This window comes from Centrocercus urophasianus, unplaced genomic scaffold, assembly GCF_019232065.1.
Source record: "Centrocercus urophasianus isolate 14NV4802_14NV808 unplaced genomic scaffold, USGS_Curo_1.0 seq_6, whole genome shotgun sequence".
Lineage (NCBI taxonomy): Eukaryota > Metazoa > Chordata > Aves > Galliformes > Phasianidae > Centrocercus > Centrocercus urophasianus.
Window position 1 is genome coordinate 58,021 of NW_024885199.1, and position 22,473 is coordinate 80,493.

The window sequence follows — 22,473 nt, forward strand, 5'->3', positions numbered from 1 at the left end:
TATCTTTTAATAACCTTCATTTAATTTTTTCATGACATTAGCATGTGTAGAAATGTTACAGGCTTGTGTTCAATACTGATAACGTTGCATTGCTGCGTGGGTTAAAAGCAAAGCCCTTTGTGTCAAGTAGAATACAATCACTTCATTTTTCTTTTATATGTAAAATAAACGCTTAGAAGTACGAACTGTTATTGCTATTACATTCCTGAGTTATGCAGAGAACTCGTTCTCTTTGCCTTCATTAGATGCTCCCTGCTGTCAGCAGCCTCTGCTCATCAGTCGCAAAGCTCTGTGGCGTGTTATAAAGGGTTTGTCCATGCAAGCTGGCAACTGCACGCAGGGAAATTTTCTGTGGAGGCAAAAAAGGGAAGAAACCACAGCTTAGCAGGCTCATCACTTGTTCAGCAGGGACAGTTGGATGAAAGACCAAAACACAGATCAGCTCCTGAACTATCAACCCAATCCTGTGCTGTCCTCCTGGACATAATAAACTTCATAATTCACTACAGCAAACCTCCCATGACTGTGGCAGATTGTGCAAGTGAAGCTGCTTGGAGCTCGACTGATGCTGCCAGTGCAGTAGGAGTGTGCCCTACTGAGGAAGAAAGGACCACTCAGAGCTGTTCACACCACAGGTCCTCCAGCCTTGATGACTGATACACACAAGCTTAGAAGCAGGCAAAGAGATCACCCTGCATCGTGTCAGGCTATTGGAAGTCTGGAGAAACAGAGCACATAACATTAACGTTGATTTTACCTGAAAATCACGAATATAGGTGAGGAAAAAGCTGAGGAAGGAGAATGCTAATGACCACTCGGAGGCAGTACTGACAATGTGAGCCGTGTAGCCCTGTGTAACAGGGAGAGAGAAGGGGAGAAAATAAAATCAGTATGAGAAAGTCTTGGTGGCTCTGTAATGGCACAAAGTTGGCTTGAACACGACGCCCTGCATCTACAACTACTCTGTTCAGAAAGCAAAATCCCTTAGGATATCTGGGGTCTCCAAAAATGAAGTGCTGAACTCAGTAGAAGAGTTTGTTAAAACATTTGTTTTTTTCTTTTTTTACTCACTTTTTCCTGGGGGTCCCAGTGCAACTTTTGCACAAGGTCTGTTCCATACAGGCCACTGTATAAGACAACTGAGGAAACAAACACTGTGGAAATACGTTAAGGAGGATTCAAGACAAGGAAGGAGCAACTTGGAAATTCCAGCCTTGGCACTGGGGTGCTTCAAAGGGAGTCTGTAAGGAGAGCTGTGTGTTCTCTACCAGGTCTCCTCAGCAGAATGAATGCTAACGGAGATGTGAACAGTTCCGCATCGTTTCCTTTGACTTGCAGGTTGCTCCAACATGAAAAGCTTGATTCTAAGTGCATCAGTCATCTTTGCTCTCTGTATACTGCACCTTGTTGTACCTCCTTGATCAACTTTAACATCCGCGTGGAAACACTTAGGCTGTGATGGATGTGCACCATGCTTACCACTTCCAGCGTTGGTTTTTTTTTGAGTTATCCAGCAGTGGATAAGCATTTCTAGGTTTCCTTCTGCCTTCCACTACCAGAAACAACCACTTCTCCCATGGCCAGAGACGACTTCTTGTTACCACTTCTCCCTTATTACATGATGAACTGTTAATTTAGGAAATACTCAATTTCCCTTTGATTCCCCTTCCATATATATAGGTATGCATATATTATTTCTACACTCCCCTCTAATTTTGGTTAGACCATACTGGTTTACAGACCTCAATAGATCTTGTGGGGTTTTTTTGGCATCTGTACAAGGTTCTTAACTTGAATCAGTTCATGTTGCTCCCTTTCAGTCTGCTCCAATTGTATTTGGCTCTTAACTGTTTGGAGCTGAAAATCTCATTCTTCTCTAGCACAAAAAAATCTCATAGCTGACTTCCTTGCCATGTCAAGCCTCGTCCTCCTTGCTTCATTACCAATAACCAGCCTGACCCAAATTATATTGTTTTGCAGTAGCAGGAATGGGAGCTTGGCGATCAGTGAGGTGGTCTATGGCTAAATGTTGGCTTTGGCTGTCAGCCCAGGAATAAATAAAATCAGCAGGGATTAAATAGGTGGCCTCAATTCAACTGCAGCAGGAACAGCATTTAGGCAATGATTTTTGGACTCATGTCTTTGGAATGTAAATTCTAATGCTTTAGTGTTGTAATCGTGTTTGATGCAACTGAGTCACGATTTTCAAAACACAGTGTTTAGGAGTGAACATAGGAACTGCTGGTTCAGTTTCCTAATTGTCAGATAACTCTAGGAGAAATGCTCTGTTTCTGAATGAGTTTGCCTAGATTTCTATGGCTGCTTCCTATGGCTGCTTACAGAACTTCTAACTCAAAGGGAATGATGAGTTACAGAGCCAAAGGAAGGCTGTTGGGAAACTCTGCCAGAAACTTCTTGTATTTTGACTTCTAGGTTGGGCAAGGGAGGAGATGGCAGGTCACATGTCTCTTCTGAATCAACCTTGGCAATGCATTCCACAGCTGCTTCTGTGATAAGTGCCAGAACTTTCTGACCTGCTCAGGGATCCAGCTGTATGAGTGCACTGTGCTGCACACAGTTGGGTTGGCAGTGTTTTCTTTTATGCCACATTTTCTACTTCTCATTCTAGCAGTACCCAATCACAGAACTGCAATATTTTGTTAGCCTGTGACCTGCTAGCAGGCTTACCCTGATGGTGCCCTTTTTTCCTGAAGTTTCCAAGCTGTAAAACTGGATAGAAAAGCCATGATACAAGCTGTAAACCTAAGGATGGTAGGCCTTCTGTAGCACAGTCTGTCCTGCCAGCAGGTTAAACGAACATAGCTGCAAATACAATTGTGGAAGCTGCTCTGTTCCATGGAGGCACGTTGCAGTGAAAGGATACTGCTTGCAATGCTTGAGCAGCACCAGAGCAGCACGGTCAGTCGGATCAAAAAGATGTCTTTGCTGTGAACTTCTGGCTGCATCAAGTAGGAGAGGATGGTCTGAACCAGCATGTAAATGGCTCCCACTCCAAATGTCAGGCAGGCTCCGACCACGTGGATGTAATACAGAACACATTTCTATGGAGAGAAAGAACAGTTTGTACAGAACCTGGTTTAATTTTCAACTCTGGGAATATTTTCCTTCCACAACCTGCTGGTGCTCCATGCACACAGTCATCCTCTCATGTCCCAAACGAAAGAGTTCTGGAATGTGCCAGCACTTAAGAGATTTTCTTGGAAGCCCACAGAGTTAGCTGGGAGCCAACGCCTGGCAGCCCTCCGTATTGCTGCTCTGGGGATGTTGTTGCAGCTCATTTACAGTTCAGCTATATCTCAATTACAGGAATTCATCAACGCTGCCTTCATTATCACGCTGAGCAGTAATACGGAAACTGAATGGAGGAATCCCTGCAGTTGGGAAGGTAACAAGAGTGACAGCAGACTGCCTGCTGAATACTTGTAGCCAGGTAATCTCTGTGTCTATGAAGGATAATGCAACAGAAGACAAACATGACATGCAATTCTAGTCCCCCAAATGAGGTTAAAACCAACGAGCTTTAGCAATTCTCTGAACTACTGCAGTTTAAACAAGCTTTGTTTGTCCTTTCCTCCTATCCCTGACTGAGCTGTGCTAAGGGAAATGAGAGAAAGGTGGAACTTCTCAAGAGCTGCTTTTCCCTGGCCCTAATCCAGCCAGAGAGCAGTGAGCCACTGCAACCTCTAGTGGCTAAAGGCGCTGCTACAGCCCCCTACAGATTCCCCTGTAAAAATACCCTACAGCTGTGGTCCTGTCATCTGGAGACACGGCTTTCACTTCTATAAGGACGTGCAAGAGTCTGCTTCCTGCAGAAAGAGAACTTCTCTTTCTTTCAATGGTTCAGAATTTTGTGACTTGCTGCTCACGCATCCCGGTGGATAAAGAAAATCAGAAATATGTAAGAAACTCCAAATTCAGACTTACTTTTAACAGCTTTCTGTAGAGAATTTGATTAGAAAAACAAACAAACAAACAGGTTTTTCCCTCAAAAGTTTTGCTTTTAATTCCCCCCCTCCCCCATCCCATCTTATCACAGTACACAAACACCCAACTCTGGACACAAACCTGGAAATTTGCAATGATGCAAAGTCCAAAGCAGCTCATCAGTCCCAGCACAAGGCCAATCTTATTAAGCTTGATGATCCTGGATTTGTCTGGATTCAAAGCATAGACTTGTTTGTAACGGACATACATGGTGGCCATACCTAAGAATGAAGAACCCAAATGCAGTAAACTGTGTTTTTTCCTTTTTTTAACTGAGAATGTGCTGAGTGATGGGGGCACCTGTTTGAAGTATAAAAACTGCCCTAGGAAACGTGGGAATGTGGAAGTCAAAGCTGACATAACTGACCTACTAAGGTTTTCTGGTCTTCACTTGAAGAAGTACATTGATTTTTCTCTCTGTAACCAAAGCTCAAGTAAGATGACTTCCTTAATTCTGCATTGATATTCCTCTTACCACTATTCCCTCTCTTTCTTATTCTCTTTCTTGTTTTCTTTCTTATTCTCTCTCACTCTCTCTCTCTGTTTCTTCCTTTCTTCCTCTCTCTTTCTCATGCATTTTTAGCCTTCTGGAATCTGCAGTTGGTAGGTAACATCCCTGTGATATATTTTCCTCTAAGTCACTTAACAGAAATAAGTTAACTGCCTGAAATTTAGCTTTGATGAGAATTACGGGCTGTTTAATGATCTTAATAAGTAAACAGTTTAAAACCATGTGATCCCAGAACTGTGTGCAGCTTGCCAGGGACACCTTTCTCTACTCACCCAGGAAAGATGAAACATTTAACATGATCCCAAATAAGCATCTCTCAGGAGGTATTGTCCCTGTATCACTGGAAGAAAGAAATGAATACTAAAAATATTTGCAACTCAAGTTTCCTTTTCAGTCTACAAAGAAACCATAAGAAGCATGCTGTTCTTAGAACCAGGAATGAACATTTTTGGTATATTCCTTTTATTCTGATCTTCATTCATCACAAAAGCTGAATAAGGAGTATTAAAACCTGGAAATGTATAAGAGCCTGGAAATCTGAAAGATCAAAATTAGAGGCACACGTGTACAGCCTCAGTGTTCTGCAGTTGGAAATGTAGATTGTATGAATGTTACCAACCTGATGTAGGGCACCAGAGGGTCAACATGGTGGAGGACGATTGCAGTGATGTATGAAAACACAAATGTTGCTGCTGACCAAACAACCAAAGCCGCGGGCAAGAAAGAGAGGCCTTGCTGAAACCACCACATTTCAGCGCTGACTTCCAACTCCGAACACTGTGGAGAATTGAACAGAAATATTTACTAACAACATTTGGCTTTTCTGAGGCAAACTGCCTATTCGTATGGACTGCAGGTGCTGCCAGGGATGGCTCTTCTCATCACAGAGGCTGTGCCAGGATGCATCTGTGCATATGTGAATGCATTTGGTGTCGCTCTCAGTCCTGTCCTGCAAAGCCAATGTGAGTATCTGACCTCAGGGCACGGAAGCAATCGTAAATAAACAGAAATAACATCTGGAAATGTTAACTCTGAAATTCTTAGAAGAACATGAGAAAAGAAATCAGTGACCAATGTCACTTTGCTGCATGTCTTGGCATTTGTTGCTGCCAAAAGAAGGTCAGATGGGTCACTGTGAATAACTGACTCTATTTTCTTCTCACCCTTGCATCGGAGAGTCACAAATCACCTCGGTTGGAAAAGATCTTCAAGATCATCCAGTCATAACACTGTGTTAGAATTAACGAGGCTGTGACAGAGGACGTGTGCTGATAGTGACAATTTAACTGATAGTAGCTCCTATAGAGCCTCTCATTTCCATTAACAATCAGCTGGGCAGACATTGAGAAAACAACCTAAAATTACTTCAATATCTGCACTCATTTAGTGCCTGTCATGCTGTGTGACTCAACATCTGTTACAAGAATCACTTAAATAAGATTGCAGATACCTATGAGCATGAGCTGACTGCTACCAGCCACAACCTTTGAACTCAAGAACTGATGACTATGGGTGGAAGAACTGTGCTGCAGTTTTACAGGTGGGAGGGAAAGGTCCATTTACAGTGGAGTTAAACTGCTAACTATGTATTCACATGCTATCCAGTTCTGGATCTGTGAATGGAATACGAGACAGCGAAAAGGAGAAGAATAACAGAGAATGCAGATCCAAGGGCATCCCAGACAAAGATCTAGCAGCATGTGAGAAAAGACCAATAGCACTATGGGAATATAGAAATAAGGCAGCACTGAGAGGCTTTAGGAGGCATGAAATGCCTAAAAGGCAGGAGACGAGCAAAACAAAGAGAGAGAAAGAGGCAGGAAGCACAATTAATATGTTTCACAGGAGGGAAAGGAATTTGAAAATAGAGAAGAGTGAATCTTGCGACAGAGCAGAGCTGATCGCCTCCCACACATCTCAGCACTGCTGCTGTGTACATCCTGCGCGCTGCTGCTGCTTGCTCCCAAGCATCTCTTCCCAAGGTGCATCTTTCTGCTGACCTCCTCCACCTGTGTGTCCAGGGAAGCTCACGGAAGCCCAGCTCTGCAGATTCATCAGCTAATGCCGCATAATGAGCATTGCTCATTTGCAAGAAACTCGTCACTGCCTCGTGCCTGTGCTTCCTTGAAGCCTACAGTATCAGTGGTTCAAACAAGGCACGCTCCCGGGACAAAGCAACAGCCACCCATGACTGATAGACCTTGAAAAGAATGAATTACATCCTTATAAAACTAAAGGTTCAGCTGCTCGTAAGGAAGACATTAGGTATCGGATAACTACATCTTAAGAATAAAGTGACCACTGAAACTGCTTGCTTTCTGACCCTTATACTTTCATTTTTAAGCTAAAGATAATGTAACATTTGTCCTCTAATGTTGACTTTCATTTAAAGGCCCTCATGCAAAACAGATCATAATGAATATAACTTGAAAATCCCATATCTCAAATGTGTGAATTTGGAATCTGCATGAAAGAAATGTATATTTTGCACAGCAATCTGTTTCCAACTTCAAAGCAACTTCGGGAAGTCAGTCTGGTACCTGCATTTTGATTTGCCTTTAGCATTTAAATGTTATCAGTGCCTTAGCACTATTTCTGAACTAACAGATTTTTGCCTGAAAACAAACAAACAAACAAACAAACAAACATGTCACATACCTGAGAATAAGGATGTTGAATGAATTCCTCAAGAGGAATCCAGAGTCATCTTTCTGGTGAAGCTCCCCATCCACTTCATTTTCCCCTAAATGGTTGAGATATGAAGGAAAACACTCCAGATGTGAGGTAACTCTAAATCTTTTCATCTACACTAGTCTCTTTCTTAGCATCTTCTGTTAGGCACTGCCACAGGACTCTGGGTAGGTGCACTTTTGGCCTGACTCAATGTTTTTTCTATTCTTAAGTGGTTTAAGAAGTGAAGCACCTGTATGGTGGGACAGCAGCAATGCAGGAGAACAGGTTGAAGACTTTTGGATTCATATAACTTGTCTATAGAAGGGTTTAACTTGAAATGAGAAGCTTTCCAGCAGAAACCTGAAAGCGACTGTTCCAATGGAATTAAAATGGTTCCAGTGCAATTAAACTGTTCCCAACTGATTACTGTGGGTATCCCCATGATCCATCCCACCCCACAGCTGGAGGCAATGCCCTGCACACAAATCACCACCATTTGCATGTGGTCAGGTGCACAGAGCAGCGTGGCAGCTGGTTGCAACGTGAGAGCTCTGCTGAGCTCGCTGTACAGCTGCAGGATGCTGTGCAGAGGCAGACCTGCTGGCCAGCCCTGCAATTAATTATGATTAGCGCCTCATCCTGTCCTATTGTTTTCAACAGCAAGGAGTAAAACACACTCAGCCTCCTGCTTTTTTTCCAGCGAGGCCCTTTGCCAACTGATGATATCACGGCCATGGGCAGCCTCTCTCTTCAGGATTGTTTTCTAAAACCTGTATCCTGTTTTGTAGACATGTCTGTGTGCTAAACGGGGAAGGGCTGACCCTCAGGTAATACCTGTGACAGTATCGTATCAAACCATATCGAGGGCAAGTCGAGGAAGGGCATTAAAAGCGCAGAGCTTTCTTTATGCACAGGAAATGGGCAGCAGCACTGAGAGCACACGGAACAGAAACTACAGAAGTAACAAAAATAAAAGACAACCGAGATCACAAAGGGCAAAAAGTTAAAGGTGGAAAAAGCAGAAAGCACATGTGGAAATGGGAGAATTCTGAATCCGTGCTGGGACAGGAAAAGCACTGCCAGCCTCTCCCTGCGCTCCCAGCCCCGCGGGCGGTGCAGCCCGGCAACGGGCACTGCGAAAACACTGCGGTGAGGGCAGAAAGAGAAAGTGTGTGTGCTCTGCGAGGTTGGACGGGGACGAGTCGCAGGGGGACACGGCAGCGATCCCTTGCACAACTTGTTGTCAGGGTCAGACCGATAACAGCAGATAAAGGTTGGGAACCTGCAAAGGAGCAAAGCGAGAGCGCGGGGAATGGACGGGCTGCGCTGCTCGCACGGCTCAGCGACGGCAAAGGGCTCGTTTTGAGCGTTTTGTCCATCCAGAGCCCAACAGCTGCTGCGTCGTGCGTGGGGGTGAGCTGCTGGGGGCCGAGGGCTGGATACATGGGTGGACGGTGATGGGACAAGGGGACGGTGTTCAACTGAGTTCAGGTTGGATATCAGGAGGAAGTTTGTCAGCCAGAGGGCGGTGAGGCACTGGAACAGGTTGCCCAAGGAGGCTGTGGACGCCCCATCGCTGGGGGCATTGAAGGCCAGGCTGGATGTGGCTGTGGGGGGGTCAGGAAGGAGGGGAGGAACCGAGGGGGTAGGAGGGCGGAGGGGCTGAGCGGGAGCAGCCGGAGGCGGCCGGGCGGTGCCGGGAGGTGAGCGGTGAGACGAAGGGTGTCTGGGAGAGGCGGAAGGGAGGACGGAGCGGGCCGGGACCCGCCAGGCTCAGTGTGCGAACCCCAACCCAGCCCCCTCCCCGCGCCCCCGCGCCGTTACCTCAGCCGCTCCCGCCCCGGCCCCACGCGCCCTGCCCCGCCCCCACCCATTGGCCCCGCCCCTTCCCCGCCTCATTTCCGGCTGTCGCAAAAGCGGCGTAAAGCACCGCCGGGCGGGGAGGCCGAGGTAAGGCTGCGCGCGTCCCGCCGCTCTGTGCGCTGTCGGGGGGTCCCGCGGGAAGGAGCTGAGGTGTAGCTGCGGGGAGGGCCGGAGGGCCGGGCTGGAGACGAGGAACGGGCACCGCCGGGCCGGCCTGCTGCGCGTGTGGAGCCGGGCCGGGCCTGGAGGTGCCCCCCCGACAGCTCCGGGCTTTGTGGGCTGCGGGGCGGCCGGGCCGCGTCCCGCACTGCGCCTCGGTGCTCTGCTTGGCCGCGGGAGCCCGGGCTGCGTTTCCCGAGGCCGGGCGGGCCGCGAGCCGCCGTGAGCCGCTGTGCCTCCGCTGCCGCCTCCCTGCGGAGCCGCGCTCTGCTCCCCACTGCGCCCTTCTTCCCGCTCGTGAAGCTCCGTGCTGTCAGAAATAGCCTTAGTTAACTGCAGCGGGGCTGGAAGTTGCTGTGTGCTTGTTCTTACACCGCAGTTGACCTTTGATTTACAGCTGATTCTTGCTTAACGGTTGATTCTGTTTATTTACATAGGCTGACCCTCATCTAAAAAGCAAACTTTCCTTTTCGGTCTTCACCACCTCTCTGTTAGTCTGTACAGAGGGTTTTGTGTTGTTGGAGAGCTGGGATACCACAAAGCTCCTCGTGCTGGAGGTGCTGCTCCTGGCCCCCTGTCTTCTCATTGCAGCTCTCTTTGATAGCTGGAGCTCTGCATATTTCTTACTTAAGAGTTGAAAGAAGCAATGAGCTTTCAGGTGGTTTGAGTTACACTTAAGGAGAAGTGGGGGCAAAAAACCAAACGTGCTTATTCCTCCTTAACGGGTTTCTTACTTCTCACCAAAGAGGCAAAGCTGCTTCAAAGCTGCTGAACTTTCCCTTTATTTGTATTGCCATCAATTGATAAACTGAGCAGGGAACGTGGGCTGTGTGTACTGCCCTAGGGAGCTGTGAGGGACCTGGCTGTGCCTTGGTCTGTAACATTGGGCAGCAGTGTGCTGCAAGCTTCTGCTGCTGATGAAATTTAGGCAGGTGGCTGCAGGATATTTGATTCTGTAGGCAGCAAAAAAGGTAAACAGTATAACTTGCTACTTTATGACTACATTGAGAATGTTCTTTCCTGTCTTCCCTCAACAGTTCTCCAAATATCCTTCTTTTCTAAGGTAAAACTCTTCTACGGTCATCCTGGCTTGCTGCAGGCAAAATGAGATGCTCTGTGGAGCATTAAAAACTCCTGATATTTCAAACATCAGTTTATCTCAACCCTTTATGTTGCAGGATCTTAATGATTCTCCGTAACAGCTGTTACCTGCCAAATAAAAACTCTGAGGCCACCCAATCCATGAGCGGGCATCGGAACCTCAAGAGGCGATGCGGGGAGTCGCACCTGGAATCCCCTGCAGGCTGTGCCCACGGTCCTGCTGCTGCCTGTGTGCTGAGCAAGCTAGTTCAGTTGCCTACACCTCCCTTGTCAAAGCACCAGCTGAAACGGTTAGAAGAACACAAATATCAGAGTGCTGGACGGTCGCTGCTTGAACCTCTAATGCAAGGTTACTGGGAATGGTTAGTTGGAAGAGTTCCAGCCTGGATTGCCCCAAATCTGATCACCATCATTGGACTGTTAATAAATATATTCACAACCCTGCTATTAGTATACTACTGCCCAACAGCTACAGAGCAGGTAAGTTCTGGGCCTCTGACAGCCTGTGTCGTTGCTGTGATCTGATAGTGGTTGGCACTGTTCCCTGCTGGGCTCCAGTGTTTATGGGGAGCTCTCTCTCCACAAGTAGCCCACAGTTGTCATACAGATGGTTGTGATGCTGGTGCTTGCATGCAGGAAGAGCAGTGTAGGTTTTGGGGAGCGTGTGTTCTGCTGAGGGCTGGTGGAAGGGTTCCTGTGGGCCATCATATGTTGTGTGAAATGGAGTCCAGTACCAAAATAGCTGTTGGGGCAGCAGCTGTGATGGACCTGCTGCATGGTGCTGCAGCCCCTCAAGGATATGCTTGAGTTCATTTTGGTCTAGAGGGAGGCATCCCTGCCTACAGCAGGGGTTTGCAACTAGATGATCTTAGAGGTCCCTTCCAACCCAAACCATTCTGTGATTCATGTGCAGGCAACTAAAAAATCTACGTGTCTTGCTTGTGTAGCTTTTGTCCTGTTTTCCTGTTTGCTTTCCCTGTTTGTGACTGGGTTAGTCACTTCACCTATCTGAGTTGGAGTTACTACACAACAAGAAGAGCAGGGTGACTTGATCCGTGGTTAATTGAGTGCTGCAAACCCAGCTAGAGTTGCAAAACAGTGAGCAATGTTAGATCAAACCAGGGACTGAGCACTGGCAAAATGGTCTCAGGAGATCAGGGCAGGCTGCTTCCTCCATGGCTGATGTAACTGACCCCTCTGTGCTGCACTCAAGGAGTGTCCTTCTGTATCCTCTGTGGTCCTGGCACCCTGTGTTATGGAGCAGCTCGGATGAGGACTACAGGCACAAGGAGTTATGTGCTATGGGAGCACAAAAACATCCCATGGAGCAGCATGTCACTTGAGCAGCCTGCGATGTGAGAAGGCTGGGTGAGAGCCAGGAGCTGTCTGCTTTGTGCTGGGTGTACTAAATGCTCGTGACCTGTTCTCAGGTCTCACCTTCTCGTAACTTCTGGTTTCAAGGGTGCAGACGTCTTTATCAGGCATTTCAAGTTACTGGCTTTGTGAACTCTGTAAAACTTGTGTAGGTTGATGCTGTGCACCCCAGCTGCTTCCTGGTTCAGGCAGCAGCATTGCTATGTGACTGTAATTTGCTGCTTGCTTTGATAACAGTACAAGGCACTGAACCTGAGCTTCATTTAGAGCACAGTTGTATTGTGGTTAGTACTTCTGAAGTTCATGCTAAGCAAGCTGTGGAATCATACAGCTGTGCTTGGCTGTGTTACAGTCGCTACACGTTTAACAGCTTGGGAGTTGCTTTGTGCTTGGTGGGTTTGCTTTCTCACTTGGCTGAAAAGGGGCTTTCTGCTGAGGTGGTGCTCAGCCTGATCTCATTGCCCTGCAGTGGGATGCCAGCTCTGTGCTGGAGCTGCAGGATTCTGCTTTGAAGTGTCAGGCAGCTGTCTGGGGTGGAAGTGGGACTTTGGGATTCTAGAAAGACAGTTTTCTTCTGAAAGCAGCGTTGCTTTGAGGTGTAAATTGGCTCTTCCTTACAGCTCTTAGTTCTGCTCTTTTTGAAAGCAGGTTGGCTACACCTTTTGTCAACAGGAGGAGTCATAGGAATGTAGCTTGCCCTTACAGATATGCTAGCAGCTAAGAGAAAATGCAAGCAGTTTGAATAGAGACTTGGCTGAAAGCAGAGCAGGTGGCAGCTTTAGAACAATGCAAGAGGAGAGAAAGCTGGATGTGCTACAAATGAGTCAAGGCTGCGTTGGCCAGAGGAAGCCAGGCGGTTTGACGCCTTCTGTATTTCTATGGGCATACAAATTGCTATACAGAATATGAATGCTAAGGGTTATTAGCATAGATTTGGCAAAGCTGCTCTTACACAGTAGTAAAAATATGGCAGCATGCTGTGCTGCAGAGCCCTGAAGCTTGGCAGATCTCAGGAAGTGCAGTTCAACCAAAGGTCTGAACAAGGTGAAGGTGAGCTCAGTGTTTGGGAGGCAGTTCCACATTCTGGGGGCTGAGAAGGTGTTCAAGTTCCAGCGTTGCTCAGCCAGCTTACAAATTCCCCTATGGGAAATAGGGGCTAGAAGGGTGTTACTGTCCTGCTTTGCATGTGCTGTTGGTGTCTTTTTTCAGACACAGCTTCCTGCTTAGAAAGTGCACTGCACCAATTAAACTTAGTAACAAAGCAAACCATTACATGCTGTTTCACATTCCCCAACTCCCTCTGTCCGGCCCTCCAAGCTACTGAAAGATCCATTCATGTGCCTTTATAGACCTCTGGGTGAAGGAGTGTGTGAAAATGCAAAGCTGTAAAGCGAGTTTCAGGTTGTCTGAAGTTAAACTACATCCTTACAGTTTAAAACACCTCTTACCCTCACTGACAATTTCTTCCTTAGGCACCTCCCTGGGCGTACATTGCCTGTGCTTGTGGCCTTTTCATCTACCAGTCTCTGGATGCTATAGATGGGAAGCAGGCAAGGAGGACAAACAGCAGCACTCCTCTGGGAGAACTTTTTGATCATGGCTGTGATTCACTTTCTACAGGTATTGTCACTTTTTTTGTAATTGAAGTATGAAGATTAAGTCAGTATTTCAAGGATGAAATCTGGACTATAGGAGCAGTTCCTTTACTGAGCTGTGGGTTGTTTAGTTTTCTTTCTGCAGACAGTGTTGATCAGCTGAATGTCTTCTCAAGCACCTCACTAAGTCCAGCAGTTCTGTGTATGCTTTCTCAGTGCTGTGAAAATTGACTGTAACAGACAGTGGAAGTGCTCTGCTGTATTAACTTAGCTCTAATTTGTACAGGATGATTACAGGGCACGTTTGGGGCAGGGGAAGGCTGAGTTTGGGTGGTGTTGGTCAGGTCACCTCCCTGCCCAGTAGGTGGGGTTCGCTGAACCAGCCTGAAGTTCTCCCTTGCTGAAGGAGATGATCCACTGCTCTCAGTGATTTAAATCCTGAAGCTCTTCTGCTTTTTGGATGAATGCTTCTATCGAAGTCTTGCATTAAAATAATAATAAAATAATGCATAGATGCCTCATGCACCTTGAATAGCTTGGGTTTTCTTGGTGATGTATTGAAGCTTAAGGGGAAAGATGTTCAGCAAACCTCGGTTATGCGAGGAAAGCCTGAAATTCTGTTCTCAGGCTTAAATGGCTCAGGTCTGCTGGTCTGTAATCCTGCTGAGTTCAGTGAAAATGGAGGAGACAAAACCTTAACACTGAGAACTTCTGTTAACTGACAGTAATTGTAATACCCTTATTTTTTTTAATGGAGATGTCTCTCTCTTATAAATGCCTATAAAACAAAGCCCACGAGGTACTTTTACGCTCTCCTGCCTGGGTCCTTTGTTAGATTTGCTGCCGGTGAGGATCTTTACACACACTTTATATTTTTACCCTGTGACTGATTTTCTTCTGCAGTCTTTGTGGTTTTGGGAACTTGTATTGCTGTGCAGCTGGGGACGAACCCTGACTGGATGTTCTTTTGTTGTTTTGCTGGGACATTCATGTTTTACTGCGCGCACTGGCAGACGTACGTCTCTGGGACGCTGCGCTTTGGCATGTAAGTACTGGGCTGGAAATAAAGTTTGGCTTTCCTGTCTCATCCCTCCTTGTGATTGCAGCTCTTGTCATTGCAGTAGTAAATTGCTTAGATTTGTATCTGTGTGCTTAGAGCTTGTGGGAGCTGTCGGATCCCCAGTGAGCACTGGATGTTGTTTAGCTTGTCCTAGGAGTGGTAAAATAGCCCTCTGTCACACTGGGAGCTTGTGATTTGATTTAAATATAAACAAGGGGGAGAAATGGGGCTTCACCTCTGAGATGTTAAAGCTTTGTCAGGTGGTAGGAATCTGCCTTAACCACCTCTCAGCCGAACTCTTAAAGGCAGTGCATTAATTGATGTTGTGACTGCATCTGACTGTGGATTATTGTTCTGTCAGTAATGATACAAAATGGGATGTTTTGAAAGCCAGCAGCTGAAGCTGCTTTTACTTGTGTGTGAGGTTCCCAAGGGGCTGATTGAGTGATGGGATTTGTGAGCCTTCACGTGGGACGTGTGATGTTGCAATCTAAAATGTATTTCAAATAAATAAGCTGCAGAATGAATTTGCATCTGGAAACCTCTGGAAACCCACCCATAGTTTGTATGGGATTTTGAAGCAATGCTACAATGAGTGCTGTTTATTTATGGTCAGTTGTTATTCACTTGTAGCCACTCAGGGCTAAAGCAGTGGCTGTGGACCTCTGCTGTGTCCCACTTCTTAAGGGCAGAGTAAAACAAGACACCTTGCTCATAACCTGGGCTGGTTTTTAGGCTCTTTCCTGTCACGCTGTGCTGAAGCTCTCAGTACTGAGTGTTTGTAGCTCCCTGTGAGCGCTGTGGGATGCTGATAGTGGCAGATTTCCTTTTATCAGTTGGAGAGCAAAAAAACCTTGGCATGTGCTTGGCTTTGCAGATGTAGGTGTCAAAGCTGCCTGGCGTCTCTGTGCTCTGAGCAGATGTGGGTTACTCCTGCTGTTCACTGCCACTTTGGCTTTAGCTCTGAGGATCTTCATGCTGCAGCAGATGCTGTTGTTCTCCATGGCCCGACGTTACGAAAACTTGATCCATCAGTGTGTAGCTGATCTAGAGAAGGCAATTCACATAACAGCCTACGTTGTGATGTGAACACATCTGTTTCTTTGCCTGGTGTCGTAAGGTTAACAGGCTGCCACAAGCTGACGTTTGTTTCTGTGACAAAAAAGCTGAGCCTATTTATTCTGTGAACTGATTCTCTGTTAGAAATTGCTGTTTTCTGAATCTTCCATTTCTCCAAATGCAAGTCAGTGCTGCATCTGCCTCTGCAGATCTGCAGGCTCACGTGGGCTTCGTTATTCTTGCTCCTGAGTCGTGGAAGCAGACAGCTGTTGAAATGGGCAGAAGAGGTTTTAGTGTGCAGTGTTTTGTTCCTGCCTGTGTGTCCTCAGGTGCAATGTTGTAGAAACTGTATTTGATTACAGAGATCAGTTCAGGCAAGCTGAGTGGCTCAAAACAGCAACAGGCTGCTAAAGACAGATTAATACTTTTCTCCTTAAACACAGTTCAGATTTGAGCATTCAAGCCTATAATCGACTTTGCTGCTCTGCAGATGGATTTTATCAGCAAGCTGTGTTTGCCCTGAAGGAGGAGAAAATTAAATTGCTTCTGTTAAACTGCTACAGAGTATTTATGGCAGGTAGAGACCAAAAACTGAATTACTGAACACACCAGCTGCTTTGGTTCTTTCTCCCCTCATCAACATCAGAGCCGGCCTGGACACTCCAGGCTTGTTGACACAGCGTGCTTCTGGTGCTCTGTGTCCATCTTTAGATTTAATGTGAACATTTTCACTAGCACTCGGCCGCTGATGCTCTTCTCAGAGCGGTTTGGTTCAGTCGCTAGAGGTCAGTGCTGTGTAAGCATCCACTGCGAGGAGGCTGGATCCCTCTCCAAGCCGGGTTTGTTACAGTGCGACTCATTGGAGCAGCAGTGCGGTGTGTTGTGTGGAGGCTTTGTTCAGGAGCATCTCCACTGGGAACGGGCTCACGGGACAGCAGGGATGTGCTGCCCTGCTGAAGGAGCAGAAGGGTGGTTTGGAATTGCAGGATAACGTGATATTCTAGCTGTGCAGAGAGTTGCTTTGTTCTCCTGTCCTGTTTTCTCTGGGCTGTGGAATAGCTGTGCCACAGTGCAGGAGGTGCTCAGTGCTGGGTGAGTGCAGCTGTGCCGTAACTGGGGCATCTCTGGTTTGGAAAGCTGCATCTCTTGTGTCACAGAAATCAAGCTGTTCCATCCACCTGGACTTCCACATGTCTGTGTGGAAGCAGGTCTGCTGTCCTGGGAACATCCTGCAGAAATTGAGGGCATTCAGTGGTATGGGGCACAAAACCGGAACGGAATTTGCCTGCTGTTAGCTGTGCTGTTGTGGTTACTGGCTCTGGTTCTAGACCCAGACTCATTCTGCTTGGATTCTGTACTGCAGCTGTTTCTGCAGGCTCAGTACTGCATTTAACCTTGCGAGGTCAGTGTGCAGGCAGCCTGGCTCTGCAGGAGCTGTCTCAAATCCAGAGTGGTTAGAAGTGAAGCTGGAGCTCTCTGTCACTGCTGGAGCAGTGTGGGGTTCTGCATTGGCACTCGGGTGCTGTTCTAAGGGACACAGACCACAGCAGAGGTGCTGGTGCAGCACAGGCAGTGGCACAGAACAGAAGGGAGTCCTTCACACTCAGCAGTGCTGGTGGGTAGTGCTGAGATCACTGGCATCCACCCAGAGACATGGGGATGTTGCTGCATCACGATTTCCATCATTTCCCCTGTGAGTTAGTCACTGGGTGTACCCTAACCCTGCTGAACTGAAATATGGGAAGTTGGCACTGGTAGAAATCAGTTGTGTGTGCATACAGACAATGGAAATCAGTTTCTGAGGATGTTTTATGATGGCATGTCAGTAAATGCTGAGAGGAAGGAACAGCTCAAGAAGTTCCAGTTGGCTCCTTCTGAGCCCTCCTGCTGTACGACTGCTGAGGTAGAAAGGAGAGAGCAATAACTGGGGCTGTACTTCAGAAACCAGCCAGAATGAAGCCTCCCTCTCTGGTAAGTGTTTCACATTTTGTTACACTCAAGTGAAAATGGTAGATTGCAATTGGCTGAGATTAAACTCTGTAATGTCCCTTAAAGCAAAGCATTTGAATTCCAGTGTGTGCCTCACAGCTGTGCTGTGACGATGAACATTCTTTTCTTGCTGCAGTGCTTCCCTTAGGAAAACACACTTTTGTCTCGTGGTCGGATTTGTAGGTTGTGGCTCAGCCTGAGTAATCCCACTGCACGCTTGGTACGACAGATGGAAGAATCACTTCTCAGAGCAGGGTGCTGCTGTGCAGAATTTTAAGTAATAAGCACAGCCCCGTGAGTTTGCCAGCCTCATCAGTTGCATTTTGTGATGGGAAAGGAGTGCTGCTCTTTTCTGACTTGTGCTGCCTGGGGCTGTCACAGGGGATTCTGGATGTAGAGGAGGAGGGCACAGGTCTTCCCCCATGGCTGTGCACAGCAGAAGGGCTGTCAGTGCTGACTGACATGATTTCAGGGCTGTGTGTCTGCTTCCTGTTCTTGGTTGGTTCACTTCTCAGGAGATCTCTTAACTTTGAAATCCTTTTAGTTCACTGTTCTGGACAAAAATGGACTGCAGCTGTTTCTGAGCTGAAACTTGATTCAGGGTGATACTTGTAAAGCCTGATGAGTTGTTTCATCAAACAGAGCCATCCAAAAACTGCACACTCAATGTGCTCAATAAATTAGCACTGACAAGTGTGTATTCTTGATGTCTGACTAATCACTTGTGCATTAATTGGCTCAGGGCTCTTACCAGCTTGATGAGGGAACCTAGCAGAGTGGCCAGCACACAAAAGCCTTCTTGCTGCCAACATCTGAGCAGGGTTAAGCACATGCCAAGGTCGGTGGCCTCTTTGTTGAGCTTTCCTAATGTTCAGAAAAAAGCCACGTGTAAATTACAAATACTGAGCGATGTAGGAAGGAAAGGAAAGTGTAACTGTTCAGAAAGACCAAAGTCATGTGTTGTGTGCAACTTTCTCTTCCTGTGTTTGCTAAAACAAGAATTTTAGATCTCCTTAGTCACTGACCGTGATAGAGAACAGAAAATGGGTATCAGGTGGGAATGGGGGCATGGGACTGAAAAGTGAGCATAGTGAGCTGTGCTGCTCTGCTCCCTGAGCACAGGGCATGGCAGTTGTTGCTGTTCTGAATGGACTTTGTGAAGCACTGCCCGAAGAAGAACCTGTTAACACTGAAGTATTTCATTCTGTGTGGGCTTGAGAATGGGATGGGGAGATGGGAGGTCTTGGGCTGTTCTTAATTTTGACCTGGAGCAAGGAGTTCAATTGTTTCCTTATCCAGAAATGATGAGGCTTTCTCTCTTGCTGAGTAGAACATGGAATTGTGTCACATCTGTGAGTAAATCCCACACGGGTGACAGCGCTTTAAACTCATTCATGCTGTCACTTTGTGTGGCTGCTGAAGCCCCCCCTCTCACCCCTTGTGTTCTCAGTGGCTGCTCTCATAACATGGCATAGCAGTTTTATTTCACACCTCCGATGCAAATCCGTTCTGATGGGTTCTGAAACCGAAGTGTATAAAAAATAATGAACGTTTTGAAATGTTTCTTTCCCTCGCACGTAGATTTGATGTTACAGAGTCGGTGCTCTGTACAATAGGCATGCAGCTCCTCACGGGAACCCTGGGGCCCGCGTTCTGGAACTACACGGTAAAGCCTTAATGCTCCCAGCAGTGGTGGCATGGACTGAGCCTCCCAGCACCTTTGTCATGCACAGAGTAACTGGGATAGGAAGTGCATCTTCCTGAGGGTATTTCACACGTGCTTTGAGAGCAGGGGAAAATGTTTGCTAAGTCCGAAAGAGCAGTAAAAATCCAATCTAACCACCTCTGAAAGCATCGTGTTTTCGCTTGGAAACAAAGCAAGGCTGCCCTGAAGAGGAACAGTTTGCTGTGAGCATTGCTTGTTTTGTCACAGGCTGTGCGAGCAGCTCTGTCAGTGTGCTGTAAGAAGCTGTAAAGAGGCATTTCTTTACATACCATCTCACCAGAAGGAAAAAAAGATAAGGATTGAGCTCATTGAGGGAGCTGTGCACTGTATGTTACACAGAGCTGCTGGTTACTGCTTAGGAATGCCTCTCTTGAGCTGTACGGCTTCACCCTCCCCTTCCAGTCTCCTCACTGTGCTTTCATGAAGTGACTTCGCTTTCTGCCTGTCTGGATTCTCAGAGTGCTTTCTGCTGCTTTGCCACCCTTCAGGAAGGACTTCTCCTTCCTATTTCAGCTTTCCTAGTACTGCGTACCGTGGTGTTCTGCTCCCTCCTCCCTGTGATAAGATGCCACCAGTAGGATGCGAGTTGGGCTTTTTGAGATTTCTTGTTTCTCCTGGATTATTTGCCAGGAGTTTTCCTTGAATTCTTAGAGGATCACAGAATCACCCGGGTTGGAAGGGACCTCAAGGATCATGTAGTTCCAACCCCCTGCCCAGCAGGGCCACCAAACACACACATTCAGATCAGGTTGCCCAGGACCCCGTCCAACCTGGCCTTGAACACATCCAAGGACGGGGCATCCACAACCTCCCTGGGCAGCCCGTTCCAGGGCCTCACCACTCTCCTTGTAAAGAACTTCCCCCTAACATCCAACCTTAATCTTCCCTCCTTCAACTTGGATCCATGATAAATGATGGTCCTTTGGCCTTCTCAGAACTGCTATAGACCTTAAAATGAAAATCTGTATTTCGCAGACTTGCAGGTCCTTACTTCAAGCTGTGCTGATGAGTATTACGCTGTTCTTTTTTGGTTTTTAATTTTCTATGCAGTGTTTCAGCTCAATCTCTGCTTTCAGCATACTGCTGGGCACGGGCTCTGCTTTCAGTCCAGTGGTGTCAGCAGCCAGGTATGTGCAGCAGGGTCAGCAGTGCTGTGAAGGCTCAGCTGGTCTCCTTAAACACTTGGCTGTCAGTCTGTGGGAGGCTGGAAATACTTTCAGAAATAGTTTCAGGGAATGGCAATGTAGCAGGTAATGACTGGAAGGAAGAACTAAGATTATTAGTATTGTTTTTTTTGTACCCTGCTGCAGTACTGGAAGGCTCAAACTTCAGAAGCAGCCGGTTGGTGTGAGGGCTGTGTGAGAGGAATCAGCTTCAGCTCTGCAAGGAAAGTGAATAGATGAGGATGGGTGCAGGGGAGAGGGAAGAGTTCTGTCCCTTTGCACAGCTGGGCAGGGACTAATGGTGATTTGTCTAGGCTCTACCAATAAACCCCCCCCTTAGGAAGGATGCGCTTGCCATGCTTCACAAATAAATGCTGCTTGGTGGCACTGCTGTGTGCAGTGGGTGTGAGTTCTGCTTCTCATCCTCCGGCAGCAGAATGCAGTGTTTACCTCTGACAGTGCCCCCCACATGCACTTATTTTAGGCCAAATTCCAGAACAGCCTTAATCATCTTAAATTCTTGCGTTTGGATGCCTTCTGGCATCTGTATTTTTAGTCTTAACTAATAAGTGAAGATGCTGCTGCTGCTTCCAGGTGATTTGCCTGGCACACAGACAGCATCACGCTTATTTTGCAGTTGAAGATCGATGGTATAGATTTCATTCCAGTGCTGCTCTGTCTCTGAAATGGATAAGCTACAGGAAATTGCTGTTTGTGCTGTTTCACATCTGGTAGCTGCTTCAGGTGGCAGTGAATTTTGATGAGAAGGTGTAATTGTAGCCCTGTCCTGGAGCTGCTGCCCGAGGGGCACAGATGGGCTGTGTGGGTTCCTGCACCATAGCCGTGCCTTGCAGTTGCATGTGCTGGCAAAAAGGTTTTTAATGCATTAAAGAGAGGGGGGAAAAAAAAATGCTAAAAATTGCTAATGGGGTTTGCTTACACTTCTAGCTTATGGAGAGGGTATTTAAAAGATCAGCAGGTTTTTAATGAGTAAAAAAAAAAAACCCTCAAAGACTTTAGGATTCAAGTTAAATAACAGAGTTTACCAGGCTGTGTTGTGAAGTGTAAATGTACAGGACTGAGGAGCTGCAGCTCTGCACACCTCCTCCCACAGCTCTGCACTGTCATCCTGCAGTGACTGATGGTGGCAGGGGACTTGTTGCAATGTTTCACTCTCTCTTTGCTGCTTCTCACAGCCCAGAAGCAGGAGCTGTAACCAGGTGCTAGCAGCGCTGCTTCGTGCTGCATGCACTGCATTTACAGGAGCTGCCGTGAGGGAGCTGAAGGTAAACAGATCAGGAAAAATACTCAGCGCTTCTGTAGAAAGCGATAAAATAGTTTTGTTCCTGATAATCTGCTGTTCTGGCAGAAAAGAGAGGTGGTAAAGCTGAGGTTGGTGTGGCAGGGCATTGCAGCGTGTGACGCCTTGGTGAGCGCCTCCAGCATCTGCAGGAATGCTGCTGCCACACGGGGTCAGGAACACCAGCAGCACGGCCCGAAAAGCACCTTTCAAACTCTCAGCTTCCACGCTTCTCTTTGTGCTCTAAAGCCCTCAGGTATTCTCAGTTAATGTTCATTCAGCTCTCACTGGAGCATGCAGTTGTTGGTGTCATTCGACCCGGTCCCTGCTTGCCGTCCTCTATTTTGCAGAGCTCCTATTTGTTCTTTCGTAGCACAGTGAGCTATCAGTGACTTGCAGTGCTTTTTCCCAGCCTCGCAATTAAAGGCTCTGTTGAGGCATTCTGAGGTGGTTAAACCAGGTCTGGGTTCTTTGTAGCTTTGCCTTCAGTCTGCTCTTTGTTCTCTGGCTGTCCCTGGTGATTTTAAGAAACTTAATTTGGGGTCCCTTGTTTGTTTTGAAGATGAAACATTCCTTGGTTTATTTGACAAGGTAATCTTTGGAGCTGAACTGCTTTGTGTCTGCTGAGGAACTTTGCAGTAACTCTACATCCCTCTATTGTAGTGTGGGCATGTCTCAGGGAACTGTTTCATCTTTGCTCCATAGGTTCTGGGGAGCAGCTACGTGTTGTGCCATACATCTCTGCATCAGCTGAGCGACACAGACTGTTTGGGCAATGCTGACATGACTCAATTATCAGGAAACAGCAGACAGAAAACTGCCAGGTTAGGGGAAGTGTGGCCCCAAGTGATTGCTGAAAATATCTCAGCAAAGAAGCTGTAAGGAACCCCTGCTC

General features: G+C 47.0%; 2 protein-coding genes across 7 annotated transcripts in view; one reads left to right on the forward strand and one right to left on the reverse strand.

Moving 5' to 3' along the window:
* DRAM2 (DNA damage regulated autophagy modulator 2) lies at positions 1-9,032 on the reverse strand. Of its 4 annotated transcripts, none has more exons than XM_042836405.1 (9): positions 9,014-9,032; positions 7,175-7,259; positions 5,136-5,293; positions 4,789-4,856; positions 4,087-4,226; positions 2,885-3,062; positions 1,072-1,154; positions 758-850; positions 1-349 (listed from the first exon to the last, which is right to left on the reverse strand). In XM_042836405.1, the coding sequence occupies exons 3-9, from the start codon at positions 5,264-5,266 to the stop codon at positions 242-244; spliced, it is 801 nt and encodes a 266-aa protein (XP_042692339.1). In that variant the 5' UTR covers positions 5,267-5,293; positions 7,175-7,259; positions 9,014-9,032; the 3' UTR covers positions 1-241. The 4 variants fall into 4 exon arrangements, with proteins under 4 accessions (XP_042692339.1, XP_042692338.1, XP_042692340.1 ...); XM_042836404.1 differs by lacking the exon at positions 9,014-9,032 and adding an exon at positions 8,024-8,696; XM_042836406.1 differs by lacking the exon at positions 9,014-9,032 and having other exon boundaries at positions 4,087-4,175; positions 7,175-8,696.
* Positions 8,371-22,473, forward strand: part of CEPT1 (choline/ethanolamine phosphotransferase 1) — a 23,223-nt gene continuing 9,120 nt past the window's right edge. The window contains exons 1-5 of one of the 3 annotated variants that reach the window (XM_042836403.1): positions 8,371-8,602; positions 10,390-10,792; positions 13,159-13,306; positions 14,185-14,326; positions 18,971-19,055. In XM_042836403.1, the coding sequence (XP_042692337.1) occupies positions 10,397-10,792; positions 13,159-13,306; positions 14,185-14,326; positions 18,971-19,055 (771 nt within the window). In that variant the 5' untranslated portion in view covers positions 8,371-8,602; positions 10,390-10,396. Of the gene's footprint in view, positions 8,603-9,072; positions 9,140-9,492; positions 10,275-10,389; positions 10,793-13,158; positions 13,307-14,184; positions 14,327-18,970; positions 19,056-22,473 lie in introns of those variants that run through there. The other 2 variants (XM_042836402.1, XM_042836401.1) reach the window with 2 other exon arrangements.

Coding starts and splice junctions, on each gene's coding strand:
- DRAM2 (XM_042836405.1), bottom strand. CDS start 5,266: ATGTGGTGGTTTCAGCAAGGCCTCTCTTTCTTGCCCGCGGCTTTGGTT. Junction 3,063..4,086: donor GCATCATTGCAAATTTCCAG/GTTTGTGTCCAG, acceptor TTCTCTCCATAG/AAATGTGTTCTGTATTACAT. Junction 1,155..2,884: donor CTGCTCAAGCATTGCAAGCA/GTATCCTTTCAC, acceptor GTATTTCCACAG/TGTTTGTTTCCTCAGTTGTC.